General features: G+C 44.3%; 1 protein-coding gene across 1 annotated transcript; it reads left to right on the top strand.

Annotated features, from left to right (window-relative positions):
• Nucleotides 1-10,761: 10,761 nt before the first annotated feature.
• Nucleotides 10,762-22,914, top strand: PPP1R14D (protein phosphatase 1 regulatory inhibitor subunit 14D). The gene is made up of 4 exons (XM_036246806.1): nucleotides 10,762-11,016; nucleotides 22,336-22,419; nucleotides 22,629-22,661; nucleotides 22,849-22,914. The coding sequence occupies exons 1-4, from the start codon at nucleotides 10,762-10,764 to the stop codon at nucleotides 22,912-22,914; spliced, it is 438 nt and encodes a 145-aa protein (XP_036102699.1).
• Nucleotides 22,915-23,319: the final 405 nt, after the last annotated feature.

The raw sequence follows: 23,319 nt of genomic DNA, 5'->3' as shown, positions 1-23,319 counted from the left end.
ACAGCACCCCGATCCCCGAAGGTCCAGACACTCCAGGACTCTCCTGTGAAGTCGGGCACGCAAGGGTCGGGCGCTCTGGGTCGGGCGGCTGCCTCCGGCTTCCCTTTCGGGTCCGGACCAGCATTCCCAGCCGCAGGCCTGAGCGGCTTGTAAAGGGGCCAGAGGTGGAGAAAGCCCGATGCAAATAACTTTACTGTAGTCGTCAGCCCTCGAGAAATCATTTCCATCTCCTGGCGGTAAGAGATCCCAGAAGATGGGTGACTGCGCTTTTGATGAATGGAATCCAGGTGCCTGCACCTTCGTCACTACCCTTGCCAGTCCCGGGAAGCCCTCCTTTCTGCCAGAGTGAGAAACAGGCCATTTCCTGCTGCCAGGTTTCCCTGCTTGACCGCAGTGGTACCCATTTGTTTGAGGCCCTTTCTCGTCGTGTAGTCAGGTTTACACATATGTTTACTTTGGAGCCTCTGTCAGAGCTGAGTCCCTGTTAGCGCTCATAGGTCTGCTGCTCCCTCCGCTGGAGCGCAGATTCTTTCTCCTCTACCACTAAGGGAGTGCTCCTGGTCTAGAGTTGGCCAGTCTCTTCCAGTGAAGTGCCATCCTTGGAAGCTATAGGTTCCAGCTCACCAAAGTAGTTGAGTTAATCATCTTCACAGAACCGTGGATTCCTTGAATCTCTGCTCATTGTTTTTTCTGAGTGAAGAACTCCTCTTAAAGACCATCTTAAAATTTTATGTCTTTTATTGATTTTAGAGAGAGAGATAGAAACGTCAATGAGAGAGAACATCGATTGGCCACCTCCTGCATAGGCCAACAACCTGGGCATGTAGCCTGACCGGGAATCGAACTGTGATCTCTTGGTGCATGGGTTGATGCTCAACCACTGAACCACACCAGTCGGGCTTAAAGACTATTCTTCTTTTTTTTTTTTTTATCCTCACTCCAGGACACTTTTGCATTTATCTTCAGATAGAGCAGGAGGGAGAGAGGGAAGAGAGAGAGAGAAACATCTACTGGATGCCACCCACACGACCCCAACTGGGGCCGAGGACAAACTACATCCGAGGTACATGCCCTTAGCGGGAACCGAACCCAGGACTCTCCGGTCCTCAGGCCAATGCTCCAATCGCTGAGCCAAACGGGCCAGGGCAACCATTCTTTCTTTCTTTCTTTTTTTTTTATCCTCACCTGAGGACATTTTCCCATTTTGTTCAGATAGAGTGGAAGGGAAAGAGAGGAAAAGAGAGAGAAACATCGAGTGGCTGCCACCCGCACAACCAACCAGGGCAACGGGGACAAACTGCACCCTTAGTGGGAACCAAACCCGGGTCTCTCTGGACCGCAGACCGGTGCTCTAACCACTGAGCCAAACTAGCCAGGGCTCAATGTGTCCCATTCACATCAATGTCTCTCTCTCTCTCTCTCTTCCTCTCCTTCCCTTCCACTCTGTCTGAACAAAAAATGGAAAAATGTCCTAGGGTGAGAATTAAAAAAAAAAAAATCCTCACACAGGAGACTATTACCTTATGGTAAAATTATATTACCACAGATTTATCATTACATCCATTATATACATTATTACAAAAACCTGCTTATATCAATCACTGATAGTGCCCAAACCCTGTTCCTCAACACTTCCCACATATTGTCCCATATACTCACACCAAGAAAATAGGTACTATTTTTATCCCCATTTTACAGATGAGCAAACAGGCTCAGACAGGTTAACTAACTTGTCAAGTCATGTGGCAGAGTGGGGATTGGAATCCTTGCAAGCCAATTCCTTTGCTTCAGTGGGTTCAAGATGGACTTCCAGCCACCCTGAACATTGCAGAAGATTCACTCCTACAGCCCTGCCTTCATCTGCCCTTCACTTGTTCAGGACCTCAGTGACCCCCAAAAGCCTCTCTGGCAGTGTGTATAGAGCCAACTTTTACTTGGATGGATTCATGAAGTACCATTTGGAGAGGCAGAGAGTGTCAGCTGTTGGGGGCCTTAGTTAAAGGCCTCCCCCTTACACATAGGAAACTGAGGCCCAGAGATTTGTCCGTGATTTTTTCATAATACAGCTATTATGTGGCAGAGGCCAGCCCAGACTTAAGGTCTCTTGATTCACCAGTCGGGCCCTTTCCATGATTATAACCTGCCTTTCTACAAAGCATTTCAAGGTGATATTGTTTTCTAATTCCATATTGCAGGCCCAGGGGCAGGTGTCTGGATGAATTCATTCTTTTTTGTTGTTGTTGTTAATCCTTACCTGAGGATATATTTTCCATTGCTGTTTTAGAGAGAGTAGAAGGGAAGGAGAGGGAGAGGGAAAGAGAGAGAGAGAAAGAAACATCACACATTAGTTGGTTGCCTCCCCCATGACCCTCAGGAGCTGGGGATCAAACCTGCAACCCAGGTATGTGCCCTTAACTGTGAATGAACCTGCGACCATTCAGTGAATGGGCCGATGCTCTAACCACTGAACAACACAGGCCAGTGCTGAATTAGCTTTATTAGACCATGTGGTTCACTCTCCCTCTGTGAACTTGGAAAAGAGAAGGAAGGCCTGGGTTTATGCTATACCTTTCGTTCCCTTTGAGATCAAACAAGTATGCCCTGGCAGGTGTGGCTCAGTTCATTGGAGCAGCGACCTCTACACTAAAATGTTGTGGGTTTGATTCCTGGTCAGGGAGCATACTCGATGTTTTTCTCTGTCCCCATTCCCCTCTCTCTAAAATCAATAAAAACATATCCTTGGGTGAGGATTTTAAAAAAAGGTAGACCAGACCTCACCTGCAGGCTGCTGCTTCCACCAAGAGGGAACATCTCTCTTTTCCTTGCCCTTGAATCTGTAATTTGCTTTGACCAGAAGTGGTATCACATGACTTTTAGGCGTCAGCCTTGTGACTTCCATTTTTCCCTCTTAGAACCATTTGTGATGTAAAGAAGTTTGACTACCTTGTAGGAGAGACTATGGGGGGTACCTATCTCACAGCCAACCCCAGCTGAGGAGCCGCAGTAAGCATTCTTAGCCCCAATCTAGTCACCCCAGTAGAGATTAGCTGAACATGCCAAGCTCTGCCCAAGTTGCTGATTCGTGAGCAAATAAATGGCTGTTTGTTTTAGCTTTTAAATTTTGGGGTGGTTTGTTATGTGGCAGTAATTACTGAAACAGAGGGATAATATATTTACAGAATAAAGTTTAGTTTTAATAATCTAAGTAAAAGCCCACTAATTGCCTTAATAATGCAGAACCAAGAATATTTTATAAGGAATAAGGGGAAAGTATGCAATAGTTTTCTTTATGTTTTTCCATTATGCATGCAAGTTTTTTCTTTCTTTCTTTCTTTCTTTTGGTATGTGCCCCTAGCGGGAACCGAACCCAGGACTCTCTGGTACGCAGGCCAATGCTCCAACCGCTGAGCCAAACTGGCCAGAGCTATGCAAGTTTTTTCAAGGTGAGTTCACTCTCATGGGTTTAATCTTTATTTAAAGGAGACAGGTCCTGCTGCAACTCTAAAAGGGGGATTTTTGAAGAATTATTATTTTTTTTAAATTAATTTTTAGAGAGAGAGGAAGGGAGAAAGAGAGAGACATCGATGTGAGAGTGCAACATCAATTGACTGCCTCTTACACACCCGTCACTGGGGCTCAAGCCCGAAACCCTGACCAGGAATTGAGCTGGCAACCTTTTGGTGCTTGGGATGACATTCAACCAACTGAGCCACACCAGCCAGGGCAAGAATTTTTTTTTTAATCATATAAAATGATTAATTTAGCAGCAATTTTATTTGCAGAATCTTCAAAGATAATTACAAACACAAAGCACCCTTTTAAAAGTGTCCCAAATTAGCCCTGGCCAGTTTGGCTCAGCGGTTAGAGCGTCGGCCTGCGGTCCGGAGAGACCCGGGTTCGGTTCCCGCTAAGGGCAGGTACCTCGGTTGCAGTTTGTCCCTGGCCCTGGTTGGGTTGTGCCAGTGGCAGCCACTCTCTGTGTCCCTCTCACATCGATGTTTCCCTCTCTCCCTCCCTTGGATATCCTCGGATGATGGACAAAAAAATGGAAAAATGTCCTTGGATGAGGATTAAAAAAAAAAAAGAAGGCCCAGTCATTTACTATGCAGCTACTCAACTTTTAAAACTGCATGGAAGCCCTGGCTGGTTTGGCTGAGTGGTTAGAGTGTTGGTCCGTGGACCAGAGAGTCCTGGGTTTGGTTCCTGCTAGGGGCATGTACCTCAGTTGTGGTTTGTCCCCAGCCCCGGTTGGGGTCGTGTGGGTGGCAACCACTTGATGTGTCTCTCTCACATTGATGTTTCGCTCTCTCTTTCTCTCTTCCTCCCTCTCTACCTCTATCTGAAGATAAATGCAAAAGGTCCTCTGGTGAAGATTTAAAAAGAAAAAACAACTGCATGGAAGCCCAGCCGTGTGGCTCAGTGGCTCAGTGGTTGAGCGTTGACCCATGCACCAAGAGGTCCCTGGTTGGATTCTCAGTCAGGGGGGCATGCAGGAGGTGGCCAATTGATGTTCTCTGTCATTGATGTTTCTATCTCTCTCTCCCTGTCCCTTCCTCTCGCTCTAAAAATCAATAAAGAAAAAATTTAAATACTATGCTCATCATTAAAAAAAAAAAACTTCATGGAATCTGCTACAAATTTGAGTCCTTCAATATTTTGTGTGGAACAATGCTAAATCTATGTTCAAGGTTGGCTTAATCAACCTCTCCAGTGGTGGGCCCAGAGGAAGCACCACCGGAGGGAGGGGCTCTACCAGCACAGGAGCCCCAGGCATTCCTCCGGGCATGCCTCCTGCACTGTGGTGCAGCCTGGTAATGATGGGGTTGCACTTTTTCCAATTTTTTCTGCTGACATTCAAATTTTTCCTTTTCTGCCATCTGAGAAGAGGATAACAAAATATTGACTATCAGAATTCAAGCAAAGGAAGCTTCATGCCTGATGCAATCTGATAAGACCTAGACACAGAAGTTCACTGTCAATATTATTTTGTATTAGTTTCAGGTGTACAGCGTAGTAGTTAGATAATCATATACTTTACAAAGTGGCCACCCCCCCCCCGCCCCGGTATTTCCAGTACCCACTTGGCACCATCCATAGTTATTACAATATTATTGACTATATCCCCTATTCTGTGCTTTACAGCTTCATGATTATTTTGTAACTACCAATTCAAACTTCTTAATTCCTTCACCTTTTTTACCCAGACTTCTAACCCCTCTCTCCTCTGGCAACCCTCAGTCTGTTCTCTGTAGTTATGAGTCTATTTCTATTGTTTGTTTGTTTTTATTCTCACTGGAGGACACCCTTGCATCCATCCTCAGATAGAGTGGGAGGAAGAGAGGGATGAAGAGAGAGAAAGAAACATCAATGCGAGAGATACACACTGAGTGGTTGCCAACCACATGACCCCAACTGGGGCTGGGGACAAACTGCAACCAAGGTACGTGCCTCCAGTGGGAACCAAACCCGGGACTTTCTGGTTTGTGGACCGATGCTCTAACAGCTGAGCCAAACAGGCCAGGGCTATTAGTTTATTTTTAATAATATATTTTTATTAACTTTTTAGAGAGAGACAAAGGGGGAGAGAGAGAGAGAGAGAGAGAGAGAGAGAGAGAGAGAGAAACACTGATGTGAGAGAGATACATCAATCAGCTGCCTCCTGTACACCCCTTACTGGAGATCAAGCCCAAAACCTGGGCATATGCCCTGACTGGGAATTGAACTGGGACCTCTCAATCCATGGAACAATGCTCAATCCACCGAGCCATACCAGCTGGGCTATTTGTTTATTTTGTTCTTTGGATTCCACATATGTATAAGTGAAATCATGTGGTATTTGTCTTTCTCTGTCTGACTTATTTCACTTAGCATAATATCCTCTAGGTCCATTCATGCTGTCACAAATGGTAAGATTTCATTCTTTTTTATGGCCGAGTAATATTCCATTGTATACATGTACCACCCCTTTTTTTATCCACTCATTTATTGTTGGGCACTTGGGTTGCTTCCATGTCTTGACTATTGCAAATAATGCTGCAATGAACACAGGAGTGCATATATTCTTTCAAATTAGTGTTTTGGGTTTCTTCAGATATATACCCAGAAGTGGAATCACTGGGTCAAAAGGCAGTCCCATTTTTAATTTTTTGAGGAACCTCCATACTGTTTTCCATAGTGGTTGCACCAATTTGCATTCCCACTAATAGTGCACTAGGATTCTCTTTTCTCCACATCCTTGCCAACACTTGTTGTTTGTTTGTTTGTTTGTTTACTTATTCTTTATTGATTTTAGAGAGAGAGGAAGGGAGAGGAAGAGAGAGATAGAAACATCAATGAGAGAGAACATCGATTGGAAGACTCCTGCATGCCCCACACTGGGGATTTGGCCCACAACCTGGGCATGTGCCCTGACCAGGAATCGAACAGGCGACCTCTTGGTGTATGAGTCGATGCTCAACCACTGAGCCACACTGGCCGGGCTTGTTTGTTGATGTATTGATGATGGCCATTCTGAAAGGTGTGAGGTGACCTCTCATTGTGGTTTTAATTTGCCTTTCTCCGATGATTAGTGATGTGGAGCATCTTTTCATATGTCTGTTGGGTGGAGAAGTGTCTATTCAGGTCCTCTGCCCACTTTTTCATTGGATTGTTTTTTTAGTGTTGAGTTGTATGAGTTCTATAGTAACCCCTTATCAGATGTATCATTGGTGAGTACCTTAAGGAGACTCACATTATAAATAACGGGCATAACTCATTTATATGCCCTTGCATTTCACCAGGTCCATACTGCATGCTGATGCAGAATCCCAGCAACCTCCAGTTTACAGATGAGGAAACAGGCTCAGACAGGCTTCATGACCTGACCGGTGTGGCTCAGTGGTTGGGCATTGACCCATGCACCAAGTGGTCGCCAGTTTGATTCCTGATCAGGGCACATGCCCAGGTTGTGGGGGGCATGCAGGAGGCAGCCAATTGATGTTCTCTCTCATCAATGTTTCTCTCTCTCTCAGATCAATAAAGAAAAAATTTTTTTTAATTAAAAAAAGTCTCCATGCATGAACCTATATCCCAATGTAGGCATCCATGAAGTTTGCATATTTATGTGTTCTCAATTCATCACCAAGTTCTGTCAAATATTACCCCTTAAGTATCTCTCCAATCTGTTCCCTTCTGACTATCAACGACACTACCTCTCCTAGGCAAGTCCTATAGTGATGGCCTCTTAATTGGTCTTCTCTGGCCCTCTGCATCCTCTGATCCTCTCTCTATTCAACTACCAGGGTGATCTTTAAATCTGAACAAGTCAGCCTGCCCAACAACCATTGCTTAAGATTTTGTAGTGATTCCCAGTGCTCTTAGGATACTGACGCAAAACTCCTTAATATGATTCACTGGGCCCTATTAAGACGAGTCCACACCTTCTGCTCTTGGCTCCCCTCCTCTCTGTTCCAAGCCCTTAGACTCTCTTAGTCTTTGTACTCATCATCTCCTTCCTGCCACAGGGGCTTTGCATATGCTCTGCCTTCTGCCAGATCCACTCCTGCTGGCCCCTGTGCCTGGTTAACTCCTACTCATCCTACAGATTTAAGTTCAAATGTTATTACTCACTAGGTCATATCCTTACTAAACATTCTTATAGCACTTCTGACTTTTTCATTAGGTCACTAAATATAGTTGCAGTTTTACATTTATTTGATTAACTGATTAATGTTTGTTTATTTTCACACTAGATGGTAAGTTCTATGAAGTTAGGGACTGTGTCTCTTTTGGATCAGCAGTCCCTGGTTCTGAGCATAATATTTGGCCTACTAGAGGAACTCATAAAATTTTTGTTAAATGAATGAGTTAATGAGTGACAAAAACTACTGACTCTTCTGACCTGGTTTCTTTTCCTGAAAGGGCTCTCAAATCCTTCAGCAGACAAGAAACAGAAGAGGGAAGGGACTATCATAATAATGTCTGCCCATCACAGAGTGTCAAAGTAACAGGAGAGTTTACAGGATCCATTTTGCAAACCTCCCTACCCCTGCTAATTTTCACCCTCTTCCAAAGAGGGCCAGGAAGAAGTCACGGCGAGGTCCCAGGGCCAGCCTTTCCCGGACAGAGCCTCACCAGGAAGGCAGGGAGAATGGAAAGTGAAGGAAGGAAGGGAATGGATGTCTACTAAGAAAGGACTCTGTTTTGGACACCATGCTAAATGTTTACATCCATCATCTCATTTAATCCTCCCCAATCCCACTTTGCAGATGAGAAAACAGACTTAAAAAGCTTGTGAAACCAATGCAGGGCAAAGCTGAGTTTGAACTCAGATCTGTCAGTCTTTCTCCAGAGCCTTGGCTTTTCCAGGCTACCAACCTGGCTTCCAGCCCTCGAACACCTGCCACCCTGTTAACTTAAGGCCCTGTTGGCCTTTGTCTAAAGCTGTGGGTTTTTTTTGGTACGTGCCCCTGGCGGGAACCGAACCCGGGACTCTCTGGTCCGCAGGCCGACGCTCAACCGCTGAGCCAAATGGGCCAGGGCTAAAGCTGTTTTTTAGGAGTCAGTGTGTATGATGGTTGAAGTCAATACATTGGAAACAGAAATTCAACATAAAGGCAACTGATACCAGACCTACAAGGAAATATATAAACAAAAATTGAAATGTGGAAAGTAAAGGAGATGGAGTTAGTGTGAGAGAGTTCATTTCTCATCCTTCATATTGAGGCGATAAGAGATACTGTCTAAAATACATTTATGAGCCCTGGGCGGTTTGGCTCAGCGATTAGAGTGTCAGCCTGCGGTCCGTAGAGACCGGGGTTTGGTTCCCGCTAAGGGCATGTACCTTGGCTGCAGTTTGTCCCTGGCCCTGGTTGGGTCGTGCGGGTGGTGGCCACTCGATGTGTCCCTTTCATGTTGATGTTTCTCTCTCTTCCTCTCTCTCTCTCCCGTTCTATCTGAATAAAATATGGAAAAATGTCCTCAGGTGAGGATAAAAAAAATATAATAAAATACATTAATACATTTATGATATTACATACAAGGATATTGGTGATCACAGGAGAACTAAAAACAAGCTGTTGGTGGGGGTTGCCTCTGGGGAATGGAGCTGGGGAAAGAAGAGAAACTTTCATTTTCATTTGTTTGTCCTTTTTTAAAATATATATTTTTTCTTTATTGATACAGAGAGAGAGGAAGGGAGATGAAGAGAGAGATAGAAACATTGATAAGAGGGAACATCGATTGGCCGCCTCCTGCATGCTCCCCACTGGGGATTTGGCCCACAACCTGGGCATGTGCCCTGACTGGGAATCAAACCAGCAACCTCTTGGTGCATGGGTCAATGCTCAACCAGTGAGCCAAACCAGCTGGGCCATTTGTTTGTCATTCTGAGCTATTCACTTAAAAAAAAAAAATAGCCCTTACCGGGTAGCTCAGTTGGTTAGAACACTGACTCTATATGCTAAGGTTGTGAGTTCGATCCCCAGTCAGGGCACATATAAGAATCAACCAATGAATACATAAATAAGCAGAACAACAAATCAATGTTTTTCTCTCCCTTCCTCTCTCTAAAAAGCAATTTAAAAAAATTAGAGGTCTGTAACTTTTCTAAAAAGTTTAGAAATGTTTGTTACAAAGGACTAAACAAACAAAAATACCATTCCTTAAGAATGTAAGCATGTCTTGCCCTGGCCGGTTTGGCTCAGCAGTTAGAGTGTCAGCCTGTGGTCCACAGAGACCAGAGTTCGGTTCCCGCTAAGGGCATGTACCTTGGCTGAGGTTTGTCCCCGGCCCTGGTTGGGTCGTGTGGGTGGCAGCCACTCGATGTGTCGATATTTCTCTCTCTCTCTTCCTCTCTCTCCCTCCTGCTCTGTCTGAATAAAAAATAAAAAATGTCCTAGGATGAGGATAAAAAAATAATAATAAAATAAAATAAAAAAGAATGTAAGCATGTCTAGAAGTAATAGTCCTTGGCACCTGGGTAAAAATTAGTCTGCAGGTTTCCTTTGTGTCAGCAAGAACCTGAGTGGGGAGAGTCATGTGATGAAAAACATGGCTTCCTAAGCAGTTGCTTCTGGGGAAAGGAAATTGGAGACGAGTTTGATAAACTTGCCTTTCCAAGCACATAGGGCCAGGCTAATGCAGGAGCACCCTTTCCCTCACGTATTCCTAAAGGGAGCTCACATTCAGACACAACCAGATACAAGAGGGCACTGACACCATGAGGACCACAGATAACTACCCCTCTAACTATCCCTGGCCAGACTGCTCCCAGCACTGCCACACTCTGAGCAGCCAGGGACACTGCTCCTGCAGGATCCGTCTGACTTCAGGTAGATCTAGTCACAGGGAGGTGGAATGCAGAGGACTCTCTGACGACTGTTACTCTGGTCCTGTTCAGAGCTGGTCATAGAACCCAGATCATAGCCCTGCACCCTCAGCACCCAAGGGCCCCTTCCTCCTCCCGAGGCATGGCACCCTCTTGACCTTTGCTCATTTGCAGTTTATGTCACTTTGGCCCTCAAGAGCTGCCAAAAGGCAGGCTGGGGCACCATTCAGCTCAGGAGTGCCACTCACTGGCAGCCGGGAACCAAGAGCCTGACATTTCTAGTACCAGACAAAGGACTGTTGATCTTTGACCCCTGCCCCTCCCAGAGCCTTGGCCCTCCCTCCCTCTCACCTTTCTTCCCTGCTGGCCTCTCCTGTTTTCTCTCTGCTCACTTCCCTGGTACCTTTGCTCTGAGTAGCAGTTTATCCCAGCTCCTTGGCCAGGCCAATTCTTCCATGCTGTCTTCAAGCCCTGCTTCCTGCACCTCTCCCAAGCCTGACAGGGAGAGCCCAAGTAAGAGGGTCCAATGGGCTTCTGGGAGAAGAAGGACGTCATCCACAGATTCAGAGTCCAAGTCCCACCCTGACCCCTCCAAAGTGTCCAGGTCCCGGAGACCAAGCCGGCTGACAGTGAAGTATGACCGGGGGCAGCTCCAGCGCTGGCTGGAGATGGAGCAGTGGGTGGATGCGAAGCTTCAGGAGCTCTTCCAGGTGGGTATCACGGGGGAGGGTGGGGAGACGTGGGGGCCTGAGGCCTGGCCAGGGGGCTAAGAGCCTGCTCTGAAACCTCAGGAGGAGCTGGAGGGCGGATGTGAGATGCTCTCATGAAGAGGAAGCATTTCCCAACAGGTGAAGCATGGGTTTGTAGCCCAGAAATCTGACCCCTCCGGTCTGGGCTCTGCCTCTAACTCCCTTCATAATTTGGGGCATCTGTTTTACCATCTCTGAGACTTGGTTTCCTAATCTAAAAACAGGGCTATACTGGCCGGTTTGGCTCAGCGGTTAGAGCGTCGGCCTGCGGTCCGGAGAGACCCGGGTTCGGTTCCCGCTAAGGGCACGTGCTTCGGTTGCAGTTTATCCCCGGCCCTGGTTGGTCGTGCGGGTGGCAGCCGCTCGATGTGTCCCTTCACGTCGATGTTTCTCTCTCTCTCTCCCTTCCTCTCTCTCCCTCCCTCTCTATCTGAACAAAAAAAAAAAATAAATAAATAAAATAAAAATAAATAAAAACAGGGCTATAAATGCCTATCAATAGCTCCTTTTGAGATTTTTTGATTCTCAAACGATATACTAGAATGGCTATTTTTCTTTCTTTTTTGTCTTTCTTTATCTTATCCTCAACACATACACATCTAAAGCTACACTGTCCAATGTAGATATCAGCCATGTGTATCTATTTAACAAATGAATGAAAATTAAATAAAATTTAAAGTTGAGTTTCTCAGTTACACTAGCCACATCTCAACTACCTAATAGCCCCATGTGGCCAGGAGCTACCATATTATCAACAGAGATATAGAACATTTTCATTGTTTCAGAATGGACAGAACGGGACCAAAACATCAGAGCAACCAGCACTAACAGCAGCAGCTGATCTAGCCTTGGCCCTGGCTCTAACTGATTACCCTCAATTTCACCCCGGGAAAAGGAGGGGTCTTGGCCCCTTTGTCATGGGAAATACTCAGATATCTCCAAACTGGGATCTTAGAGTGGTAGCAACCGCTGCTTTAACAAGAATAACATTTTGAGCACTTAAGCATGTGCTAGGCACAGTGCCAGCCTTTGACATGCATTATTTTATTCGGCCTCCCCACAACTCCGTAAGGTGGGTCCTGTTTCGCCATGGAGAAAATGGAGGCTTAGAGATGTTGAGTAACTAGCCCAAGGTCACACAACTAGGAAGCTGCGGTACCTGAGTGGTTCTCCACACACCTGAAGTGCTTCAGGAAAAAACCAATGCCCTGGCTGCTCATCAACAGACTTTAATGTAAATCTACTAGGGTGGGGCCCAGGGACTGTCTTTTTTATAAGCTCCACAGTTGACTCTAGTGTGAGGCCAGCAGAGAACCACTGCACAAGGAACTAGAAGTCCTCCTTGTCCACATACCATGGTCCTTGTTTCTCCTTTCTCTCAGGTCCTTTTTTTTTCTTCTCTTGAGGGCAGTAAGGGCCTGTGATTCTTTCAGGAAAGGGCTGTGCCAGCAGCCCCGTGGTTGGGGTGGGGATGAGTCATCCATGCGATCCAGGCTGTCTTATGAGGCTCATGTATCCGTTCGGTCCAGGTGTTAACTATGTCCCCTGCTGCGTCCTGGGGTCGGTGGGAGGTGTCCTGAAGCTGGGAGTGGGAGAGGCAGACTTTTTTGGCCTGTGTCTGCTCTGACCTTGCAGGACACCTCTACTGCCTGTCAGCACTGCCAGCACCTTCCCTCTCTGGGTCAGTTTTGATTTCAGATTGTTGTGCACTTACATGAAAAGTCTCATATTTCGGACACCGCAGGGGCAGTCCTTCCAGGCATTAAAGAAAGACACTAGCCAAATCTTGTGCAAGATTAAGGGAAGGGGGAAAGCTGTACAATAATGAGCTCGTAACATTTCAAACAGGACATGTTCGAGGACTGCTCCCAGGCAATGACCAAAATAAAACACCTGGCCTGCAGTTGCCATGGCAATTGTCCAAAGGTGCCAGGTGGCAGTTCCTCTCCCAATCCCTACTATTTTCAGCAGGAAGCTGCCAAGTGACTGGGGAAGCCCCAAGTGACTGATTACCTTGGGCAGAGACTGAAGCAACAGAGGCTCCAGGCTTACCCTACCCCAGTTCTAACTTCACGGAGCCCCTCACCCCCACGAGGGCTCTCCCCTGCATGTCCTTAAATGGCACGACTGGAAATCGTTCCAGGGATGCATCACTACTTGTTTAGTTTTTTTAATAGGACCCAAACTTTCTTTGTTGGAGGTCCCACCTCTTCCCACTGGGTGTACAGCCTGCTTTGGGGTCTTCAGAGGAAGCAGATTTTGGTCCCTAGAGTTTCTGTTGTCCAGAGGGGCAATGTGGATTTGGCTACTAAGCAGGGACTTAAACATTCATAAATTTCTCCTATTTTAAAAAGACTCTTGCTGCTCGGCCAGTGTGGCTCAGTGGTTGAGCATCAAGTCATGCACCAAGAGGTCGCTGGTTCAATTCCGAGTCAGGGCACATGCCCAGGTTGTGGGCCTGATCCCAGTGGGGAACATGCAGGAGGTGGCCAATTGATGTTCTCTCTAATCGATGTTTCTCTCCCTCTCCCTTCCTCTCTCTCTAAAATCAATAAAGAAAAAAATTAAAAATAAATAAAAATAAAAAGACTCTTGCTTGTTCTGGCCAGTCTGGCTCAGTGATAGAGCATTGGCCCAATGAGTCGTGGATTTGATTCTGGTCAAGAGCACATACCTTGGTTGTGGTTCGTCCCCAGCCCTGGTTGGGTCATGTGGGAGGCAACCAGTCCATGTGGTTCTATCACATCAATGTTTCTCTCTGTCTCTCTCTCTCCTTCCCTCCCACTCTGTCTGATGATAAATAGAAAAATATCCTCCCGTGAGGAATAAAAAAGATAAAATAAAATAAAGACTCTCGCTCAACAATGTGCCTCCCTCTAAATACCATCCCATATTTCATGTCTCCTTTACAATAAGACTACTTAAAGGATTTCTCCACACTCACATCTTTTATTTATCTTTCTGCTTCCTATCACCATTCAAACCGTCAAATTCTGGCTTCTGTTCCTAACGCTCGATTGAGAGCTCTTGCCAAGGTCACCAATCACTGCCTTGGACTAAATCTAATGTACACAGCAGGGGTCACTGTTGACCACCCCAGATTTTCGAAACATTCTTTTCCCGTGGATTTCATGACACTATCTTTTCCTGGTTTCAGCTAGTATTTTGATGCAGCCCTTTTAACGTCGTGAGATTTGAAAAAACAATCTATTTACCTTTCAACTTAAAAAAAGTATTGTCAATGAATTTGTGAAACAAACATTGTTAGCTCATCTCTGAGCCTTACTCCATTGCTGGTCCCATGGGCGAGAGATCAGGAGTAAGGGGGACTGAGCGGAGATGGAGGTGAGAAATGGGTCAAATACGGCAGCATCTGGCAGGATACCACTACACATAATATAAAGTCACAAGAGTACCACATTTGTTCATCTCAGCAGGAATTGTTTGATATATCTGCTCATTTTCTGAGAATTCAAAACACACACATACACACAAAAAACAGAAAGAATGTCTGCATTTTGATAGCAGCCCATTTCTCAACTCCAGACTGCAGTGGCAGTCTGACCCTAGGTAATGTACGTACCTTATATTCAATATGTATATAGCTAACATCACAAGTTATATAAAAATGTTTTGCGGGGGGGGGGGGGGGGCTAGCCAGGAGGCTGTTTGTTGGAGCATCATCCCCTACACCAAAGAGCTGTAGGTTCGATTCCCAGTCAGGGCACATACCTAGGATGCAGGTTCTATCCCTGATCAGGGCAGTTACATGTGTTTCTCTCTCACACAGATGTTCCTCTCTTTCTCTCCCTTCCTCCCTCTCTAAAATAATAAACATATCCTCAGGTGAGGATTTTTTTAAAATGGTGTCTTTTGGCTGCACTAATACTTTTTAGAGGCAGAATTCTAATCAGTAGAATATATCTTTTTTTTTATCCTCATTCGAGGACATTTTTACATTTTTTGTACAGACAGAGTGGGAGGGAGAGAGAGGAAGAGAGAGAGAGGGAAACATCGATGTGAAAGGGACACATCAAGTGGCTGCCACCCGCACGACTAACCAGGACCGGGGACAAACTGCAACCAGGGTACGTGCCCTTAGCGGGAACCGAACCCGGGTCTCTCCGGACCGCAGGTGGACACTCTAACCGCAGTGCCAAACCGGCCAGGGCTAATCAGTAGAATATATCTTTATTCTATATAATAATATCACCCTCCAACTTCTGGGATTTCAATTACATGTATGTACACCACTTAATATCATTCCACAGGTCACCAAAGCTCTGTTCTGTACCCTTTCCCCTCCATCCAGGTTTCTTTCTTTCTGTGCTTCATTTTGACTAGTTTCTTTTGCTATATTTTCCAGTTCAATTGATCCTTTTTTTTCTGCAAGTATGCTGTTAATTCCATCCAGTGAAATTTTCATCTAAAATATTGTAATTTTCTTCTCTAGAAGTTTGGTTCTTTCTCTTATCTTCCATTTTCATCATTACTATGTTTATGTTTCCCTTGTCTGCTTGTTCCATCACCTCTGTCATTTCTGGGTCTGATTATATTAATTGATTTTTCTCCTAGTTTTATAGGTTATCCTTTCTTTCTTTCTTCCTTTCTTTCTTTCTCCTCACTTGAGGATATTTTTTATTTATTTATTTATTTATTTATCTTTTCTTTTCTTTTCTTTTTTTTTTTATCCTCAACCTGAGGACATTTTTTTATTTTTTGTTCAGATAGAGTGGGAAGGCGGGGGGGGGAGAGAGAGAGAGATTGACGTGAAAGGGACACATGGAGTAGCTGCCTCCTGCATGACCCAACCAGGGCCAGGGACAAACTGCAACCGAGGTACGTGCCCTCAACAGGAACCGAACCCGGGTCTCTCTGGACCGCAGGCCGAGGCTCTAACCGCTGAGCCAAACCGGCCGGGGCTTGAGGATATTTTTCCATTGATTTTTAGATAGAGTGGAAGGGAGGGAAGGAGGGAAGAAGGGAGGAAGGGAGGGAGGAAGGGAGAGAGACAGAGACAGAGACAGAGACATTGATGTGAGGTGAGAGAGACACATTGATTGGTTGCCTCCTGTACAACTCTAACTGGGGCCAGGGATCAAACCTGCAATCCAGGTATATGCCCTTGACCAGGAATCGAACCTGAGACCCTTTGGTCTGCAGGCTGACACTCTAACCGTTGAGCCAAACTGGCCAGGGCTAGAGTTTACTTCTTTTATTTCCCTTGTCTCAGGTATTTCTGAGCTACCTCTTGTCCAGTATTTAAAAATATTGTTCATATATTTTTGTCTAGTTTTCTAGTTACTTATGTTGGGAGAATAAATCTCATCCCTGTTACTCCATCATGAACAGAAGATAAATACCTGGCTAACTCGTACTCAGACTTCTGGTCTCAGATTAGAGGTCACTTCCTTCCAGGAAGCCTTCCTGACCCACAGGCCTGGTTAGGTTCCCCTTCCATACTCTCCCAGAGTATCTCATAAGAGTGCCTATCACTCTGTATTGCAACTGCCTTTTCACTTGTCTGTGTCCCCCAAAGGACTAGAAGTTTTTTAAGGACAGAATCATGTCTGTCTGTCTTGCTTTTATGGCCCCAATACTCATCACAATGCTTAGTGCATAGCATTCTCTCAATAAATATGCATTAAATGAATAAATGGTGAATCAGAAAAGCTAGAAGCCAAGGAAGCAAAGGGGAAAGTCTAGAGCTCAAGGTGAAAGAGCTAACTTAGAACCCTGTTTATTTTGAAAAAGGTATAGAAGAAACAAAACTGTTAATAGGGGTTACCCATTGGTAGTGGGAAGAGTGAGAGGGTAGATGAGACTTCTTTTTCTTTCCTTTTAAAAAAAATCAATTTATGCCCTGGCTGTTTTGCTCAGTGGTTAGAGCGTTGGCCTGCGGACTGGAGACTCCGGGGTTCAGTTCCTGCTAAGGGCACATACCTCGGTTGCAGTTTATCCCCGCCCCAGTTGGGGTCAAGTGGGTGTCTCTGTCACGTAGATGTTTCTCTCCCCCCCTTCCTCCCTCTCTATCTGAAGATAAATACAAAAAAAAAAATGTCTTTGGGTGAGGATAAAAATAAAAAAATAAAAATAAATTTATAGAAGTGTAACTGACAAAAATTAAATTTTCCCTAATGAAGTCTACATTTAAATGCACTTTTTATATTTTTCCACTACCCCAATCAAGATATGGGACATTTTCATCATCCAAAAAGTTCCTCCACTAGCCCTTACCTTTAATCAAATAACACAATTTAATTACTTAGTATATCTCTCTCTCTCTCTTTTTTTTTTTTATCCTCACCCGAGGACATTTTTTCATTTTTTGTTCAGACAGAGCAGGAGGGAGAGAGAGAAACATCGATGTGAAAGGGACACATCGAATGGCTGTCACCCGCATGACCCAACCAGGGCTGGGGACAAACTGCCACTGAGGTACGCGCCCTTAGCGGGGACCGAATTCGGGCCTCTGGACCGCAGGCCAATGCTCTAACCGCTGAGCCAAACCGGCCAGGGTAAATATATCTTTTTATTATGTCTACTCAACTGTCCCTGACATATAAGCTCTTTGGGGGCAGGTTCTTTGTTTTGTCCACTGAAGTTCCCAAGTTCACAGCGCCAGGTTAATAGTAGCCACTTGACAAGTATTTGTTGAATAGATTCCAAAGGATTAAATAATCACGTGAAAATGATGAAGTTATTAGATCTCTAGAAAAATGTAAAGGTGAATATCAAGTATTTATCCAAGTCAGTGTGGAAAGAACTTGTTAAGCATTTTTTTAAAAAAGGAAGCAAAACCTAAACTGGAAAAGACCATTAGATTTAACTATATAAACACATATACCTATTTCCCGAACTCCTCACCCAAACAAATATTTCTATCATCTGTGGAATGCTAGGGCTAATCCAAAATTTTTTTTTTTATCAGTAAGAAAAACTGAACAAATCAATAGAAAAATGGATAAGGCAGTAGTTCTTGAAGTGTGTTATGGTGACTCCAGGGGTTCCCAAGACCATTTCAGGGGGCCTGTGATTATTTTCACAATATTAGTAAGATGTTGCTTGCCTTGTACTGATGATGCAACAGCAATGATAGTTATAGCATTCGCCCTTGGACTGAAGGGTCAAAGTTTTGATTCTGGGCAAAAGCATGTACTTGGGTTGTGGGTTCGATTCCTGACCATGGTTGGGGTCATATGGTAGGCAACAAGTCGATGTGTCTCTCTCACATCAATGTTTCTCTCTTTCTCTCTCTTTCCCTCCCTCCCTTCCACTCTGTCTAAACATCAGTGGACAAATATCCTCAGGTGAGGATTAACAACAAAAAAAAGTGACACCATGCACCCCTATGTTCATTGCAGCACTGTTTACAATAGCCAAGATCTGGAAGCACCCCAAGTGTCCATTAGTAGGTGAGTGTATCAAAAAGCTGAGGTACATTTACACAATGGAGTACTACTTGGTTGTAAAAAGAAGGAAATCTCGCCTGACTAGTGTGGCTCAGTGGATTGAGCATCGTCCCATGGACTGATGGGTCCTAGTTCAATTCCCGGTCCAGGGCACATCCCCGGGTTGTGGGCTCCATCCCCGATGGAGGGTGTGCAGGAGGAAGCTGGTTGATGTATCTCTCTCTTATCGATGTTTCTATCTCTCTCTAAAAAAAATAATAATAAAAACATATTTAAAAAAATAAGGAAATCTTACCTTTTGTGACAGCATGGATGGACTTAGAGAGTATTATGCTCATGAAATAAGCCAGTTAGAGAAAGATAAGTACCACATGATTTCATTCATATATGGAATCTAGTGAACAAAATAAACTAACGGACAAAATAGAAATAGACTCATAGATACAGAGAACAGACTGGCAGCTGTCAGAGGGGAGGGAGTTGGGGGTCTGGGTGAAAAAGGTGAAGGGATTAAGGCAAAAAAGCAAAAAAAGAAAAAGAAAAAAGACTCATAGACACAGACAACAGTATGGTAATTACCAGAGGGAAAAGGGTTTGGGAGGAGGTAGAAGAGGGTACAGAGGAGATAAATGGTGATAGAAGGAGATTTGACTTGGGGTGGGGAACACACAATACAATACACAGATGATGTATTATAGAACTGTACACCTGAAATTTATATAATTTTATTAACCAATGTCACCTCAGTAAAGTTTTAAAAAATAGTGACACCAATCTGTACTAGTAATCATGTTCTTTACTACCATGCCACTTTCACTTAAGAAAGTCCTTGATGAAGCAGTAAAAAATTATTTAGTTTATTAAATCTTGGCCTTTGGGAGGGAAGAGATAAACCACAGAACTTATATGCATGTATGCATAACCAATGGACATGGACAACAAAGCCGGGGACGGGATGGGGGGGATAGGGAGGAGGGTGTCAGTGGGGTAAAAAAGGAGAAATATCTGTAACAAAAATAAAATTAAAAATAAAATAAATAAATAAAATAAATCTTGGCCCTTAAGTTCTTATTTATTTATTTATTTATTTATTTATTTATTTATTATTAATACTCATCTGAGGATATTTTTCTATTGATTTTTTAGAGTGAAAGGGAGGGAGAAAGAGAGAGAGAGAGAAACATCGATGTGAGAGAGACACATCAATTGGTTGCCTCCTGCATGACCCCCCACCAGAGCTGGGGATCAAACCTGCAACTGAGGTATGTGCCCCTAACTGGGAATCAAACCTGTAACCCTTTGGTCCATGGGCCGATGCTCTAACCGCTGAGCCAAACTGGCCAGGATGAGTTCACTTTTTTTTTTTTTTTTTTTAATGGATTGTAATTTTTAGATTTACAGGAGAAGTGAGCAGAATGTACAGAGAGTTTCATTATTTTCCCTGTTCCCACACATCATTGTCTCCTTTACTATCAATGTCCCTCACTAGAGCAGTGCATTTGTTACAGCTGATGAACTTACATCAATACATCCCAATCACCCCAAGTCCATATTTTATATTCAGACTCACTCTTGGTATTATGGATTCTATGGGTTTTGACAAATGTATATTGACATGTATCCACCATTATAATATTACACAGAGTAGTTTGACTGCCCTAAAAATTCTGTGTACTACCTATTCATCCCAGCCTCCCCCCGACCCCTGGTAACCACTGATCTTTTCACTGTCTCTATAGTTTTGCCTTTTCCAGAATGTCATATATTTAGAATTATACAACTTGTAGGCTTTTTAGATTGGCTGCTTTCACTTAGTAATATGCATTTAAGGTTCTGCCACATCTTTTCATGGCTTGACAGCTCATTTTGTTTGGTGCTGAATAATATTCCACTGTCTGGTGGTACCACAGTTTACTATCCATTTACCTAATGAAGGACATCTTTGTTGCATCCAAGTTTTGGCAATTATGAATAAAGCTTCTATAAACATCTGTGTGCAGGTTTTTGTGTGGAAATGTTTTCAAGTCATTTGGGTAAATACCAAGGAACACAATTGCTGGATTGTATGATAAGACTGTGTTTAGTTTTTTTGTTTTGTTTTGTTTTTTAATTTTCTTTTTCCTTAATTGATTTTAGAGAGAGAGGAAGTGAGAGGGAGAGAGAGACAGAAACATTGATGAGAGAGAACATCGATTGGCTGCCTCCTGCATGCCCCCTCCTGGGCATATGTCCTGACTGGGAATTGAACCAGCAACCTCTTAGTGAATGGGTCAATGCTCAACCACTGAGCCACACCAGCCAGACCTGTGTTTAGTTTTGTAAGAAACTGTTAGGCTGTCTTCCAAAGTGACTGTACCACTTTGCATTCCCACCAGCAATGAATGAAAGTTCCTATTGCCCTGTGTCCTCACCAGCATTTGGTGTTGTCAGTGTTTTAGATTCTTGCCATATTAATAGGTGTGTAGAGGTATCTAATTGTTAGTTTAATTTGCTATTCCTTAATGACATATGATATTGAATATCTTCTCAGATGCTATGTGCCATCGGCATATCTTCTTTGGTGAGGCATCTATACAGATCTTTTGCCCATTTTTTAATTGTTCTTTCCTTATTTAGGAGTTTCAAGAGTTCTTTGTATATTTTGTTTGTTGTTTTTTTTTTTTTATCCTCACCCGAGGATATTTTTCCATTTTTTGTACAGATAGAGTGGGAGGGAGAGAGAGGAAGGGAGAGAGAGAGAAACATCGACGTGAAGGGACACATCGAGTGGCTGCCACCCGCACGACCAACCAGGGCCGGGGACAAACTGCAACCGAGGTACGTGCCCTTAGCGGGAACCGAACCCGGGTCTCTCCGGACCGCAGGCCGACGCTCTAACCGCTGAGCCAAACTGGCCAGGGCAGTTCTTTGTATATTTTGGATAACAGTCCTTAATCAGATATATCTCTTGCAAATATTTTCTCCCACTCTGTGGCTTGTCTTATTCTCTTGAGCTTCTTTCATTTTTAATTTTATAACTTTTATAGTTAAAATTTTTTTCAATGACTGTAATAACTTTTAAAGATAGATTTATTTCACATACCAAATGATTCACCCACTCAAAGTGGGAAATTCCATAGTTTTAAGTATGTCCACATGGTTGTACAACCATCACAATCTAGTTTTAGGCCTTTTTATCACTCCTAAAAGAAACCTCTACTCATTAGCAGTCATACCTCATTCCCTACCACCACCATTCCCAGCCAGATTTACCTATTCGGACATTTCATACAAATTGAATCATATAATATGTAGCCTTTTTTTTAAACTGGTTTATTTCACTAACATTGTTTCCAATCTATGTTGTAACATGAATTAGTGTTTTATTCCTTTGATGAATAACATACGGCTACATCATATTTTATTCATCTATTCATCAATTGATGGACACTTGGGTTGTTTTCAACTTTTTGGTTAGTATGAATGATGCTACTATGAACATTCATGTGCAAATTTTTGTGTGGACCTATGTTTTCATTTATCTTGGGAATAGACCTAGGAGTGAAATTGCTGGGTTAGATGATAACTGCGTATTTAACATTTCAAGGAACGGCCAAACTGTTTTCCAAAGCAGCTGCACCATTTTACAACAATGTATATAACTTTTGAAATTAAGCAGATCCTGTTTTTAAAGAATTGTAGTGCTGTTCGGGTAGAACATAGTAGGTATTCAGTAACTGGTATGGAAGAATGAACGCATGTTTTGAATAAGATGAGGAAAGAGACTGAACATGGAAAGTATAGTAGAGGATGGGTGAGCCCTGGCAGTAACTTTCACTCCAGCACCAGCTGGCCAGGCCTCTCTGAGCCCCCTGTGATTCCCAAACAGGATCAACCAACCCCTTCTGAGCTTGAGATTGACCTGGAGGCTCTCATGGAACTATCCACAGAGGAGCAGAAAACGCAGCTGGAGGTAGAATGGAGGGGGGGAGGGGTTGAGCCCTAGGCCCAGGCGTTGGGGTTGGAAGCTGGGCTTGGATTAAGGGAAACCCAGGAACCCAGGCTTTGCCTCCTTGGGTGAAATGGGGAGAACCACATCAGAGGGAATAATTCCTGGAATGAGTGGGGCTTGTGGGAAAGTACTGTGGCTCAGGGACTCACTGTTTGCTCTTTTCTACCCAGACTCTTCTCCAAGACTGTCCCCACCCCACAGAGGTAAGGATGCCTTGCTGTTCTGGGGGTAAGAGGAGGCCCACTGGGGAGGCAGCTAATGAAAGGAAAGCTTAGTACTGCATCTTTTCCCCCTTCCCTGGCTCTAGGGAGATGGGGTCAGGGAGAGATCAGGGGACAGTATGGTGGATGGGTGTGACTCCATGCCTTAATCTTACCCATTCTTCCTCAGCCTTTTATCTCTGAACTACTCAGTCAACTCAAGAAACTCCGGAGACTCAGTCGGCCTCAGAAATAAGACTTGTGAGACTACGCTCAGCAACCTCAGCACTGTCAGGCCTGCCCTGAGCCTCTGGATCCTGGGCTGAGAGGGAACTGGCTCCCTGGGACACGGACAAGGAATATTGGAAGGAGGGACATTTCAACACCTCTATTGTATGTGCAGTCACAGCTAGTTCTTGTCAGCTGGGCTTTCTGGGAGCCAGTCATGGCTATTGCCTGGTGCTTTCCTTGGCAGCCAAGTGGATAAAACCTGTAGGAGTCCCAGCTGAATGGAGTGCGGAGCATATCTGTGCTGAGGGTTGGGGTGGGGTGAAGTGATATACCAGAAGGTTAGCAGCCTAAGTCACTACACTCTATCCACACACCTCATCCATCCATCCATCCATCCATCCATCCATCCCTTCCTTCCTTCTTCCCTCCC

This window comes from Molossus molossus, unplaced genomic scaffold, assembly GCF_014108415.1.
Source record: "Molossus molossus isolate mMolMol1 unplaced genomic scaffold, mMolMol1.p scaffold_m16_p_1, whole genome shotgun sequence".
In the NCBI taxonomy this organism is placed as follows: domain Eukaryota; kingdom Metazoa; phylum Chordata; class Mammalia; order Chiroptera; family Molossidae; genus Molossus; species Molossus molossus.
This window is presented reverse-complemented; position numbering and strand designations above follow the sequence as displayed.

What these genes read in the sequence shown, in the direction of transcription:
- PPP1R14D (XM_036246806.1), top strand. Translation starts at nt 10,762, where the DNA reads ATGCTGTCTTCAAGCCCTGCTTCCTGCACCTCTCCCAAGCCTGACAGG. An exon ending in AGCAGAAAACGCAGCTGGAG is followed by an intron (nt 22,420 to 22,628) that starts GTAGAATGGAGG and finishes TTTTCTACCCAG; the next exon opens with ACTCTTCTCCAAGACTGTCC. An exon ending in ACTGTCCCCACCCCACAGAG is followed by an intron (nt 22,662 to 22,848) that starts GTAAGGATGCCT and finishes ATTCTTCCTCAG; the next exon opens with CCTTTTATCTCTGAACTACT.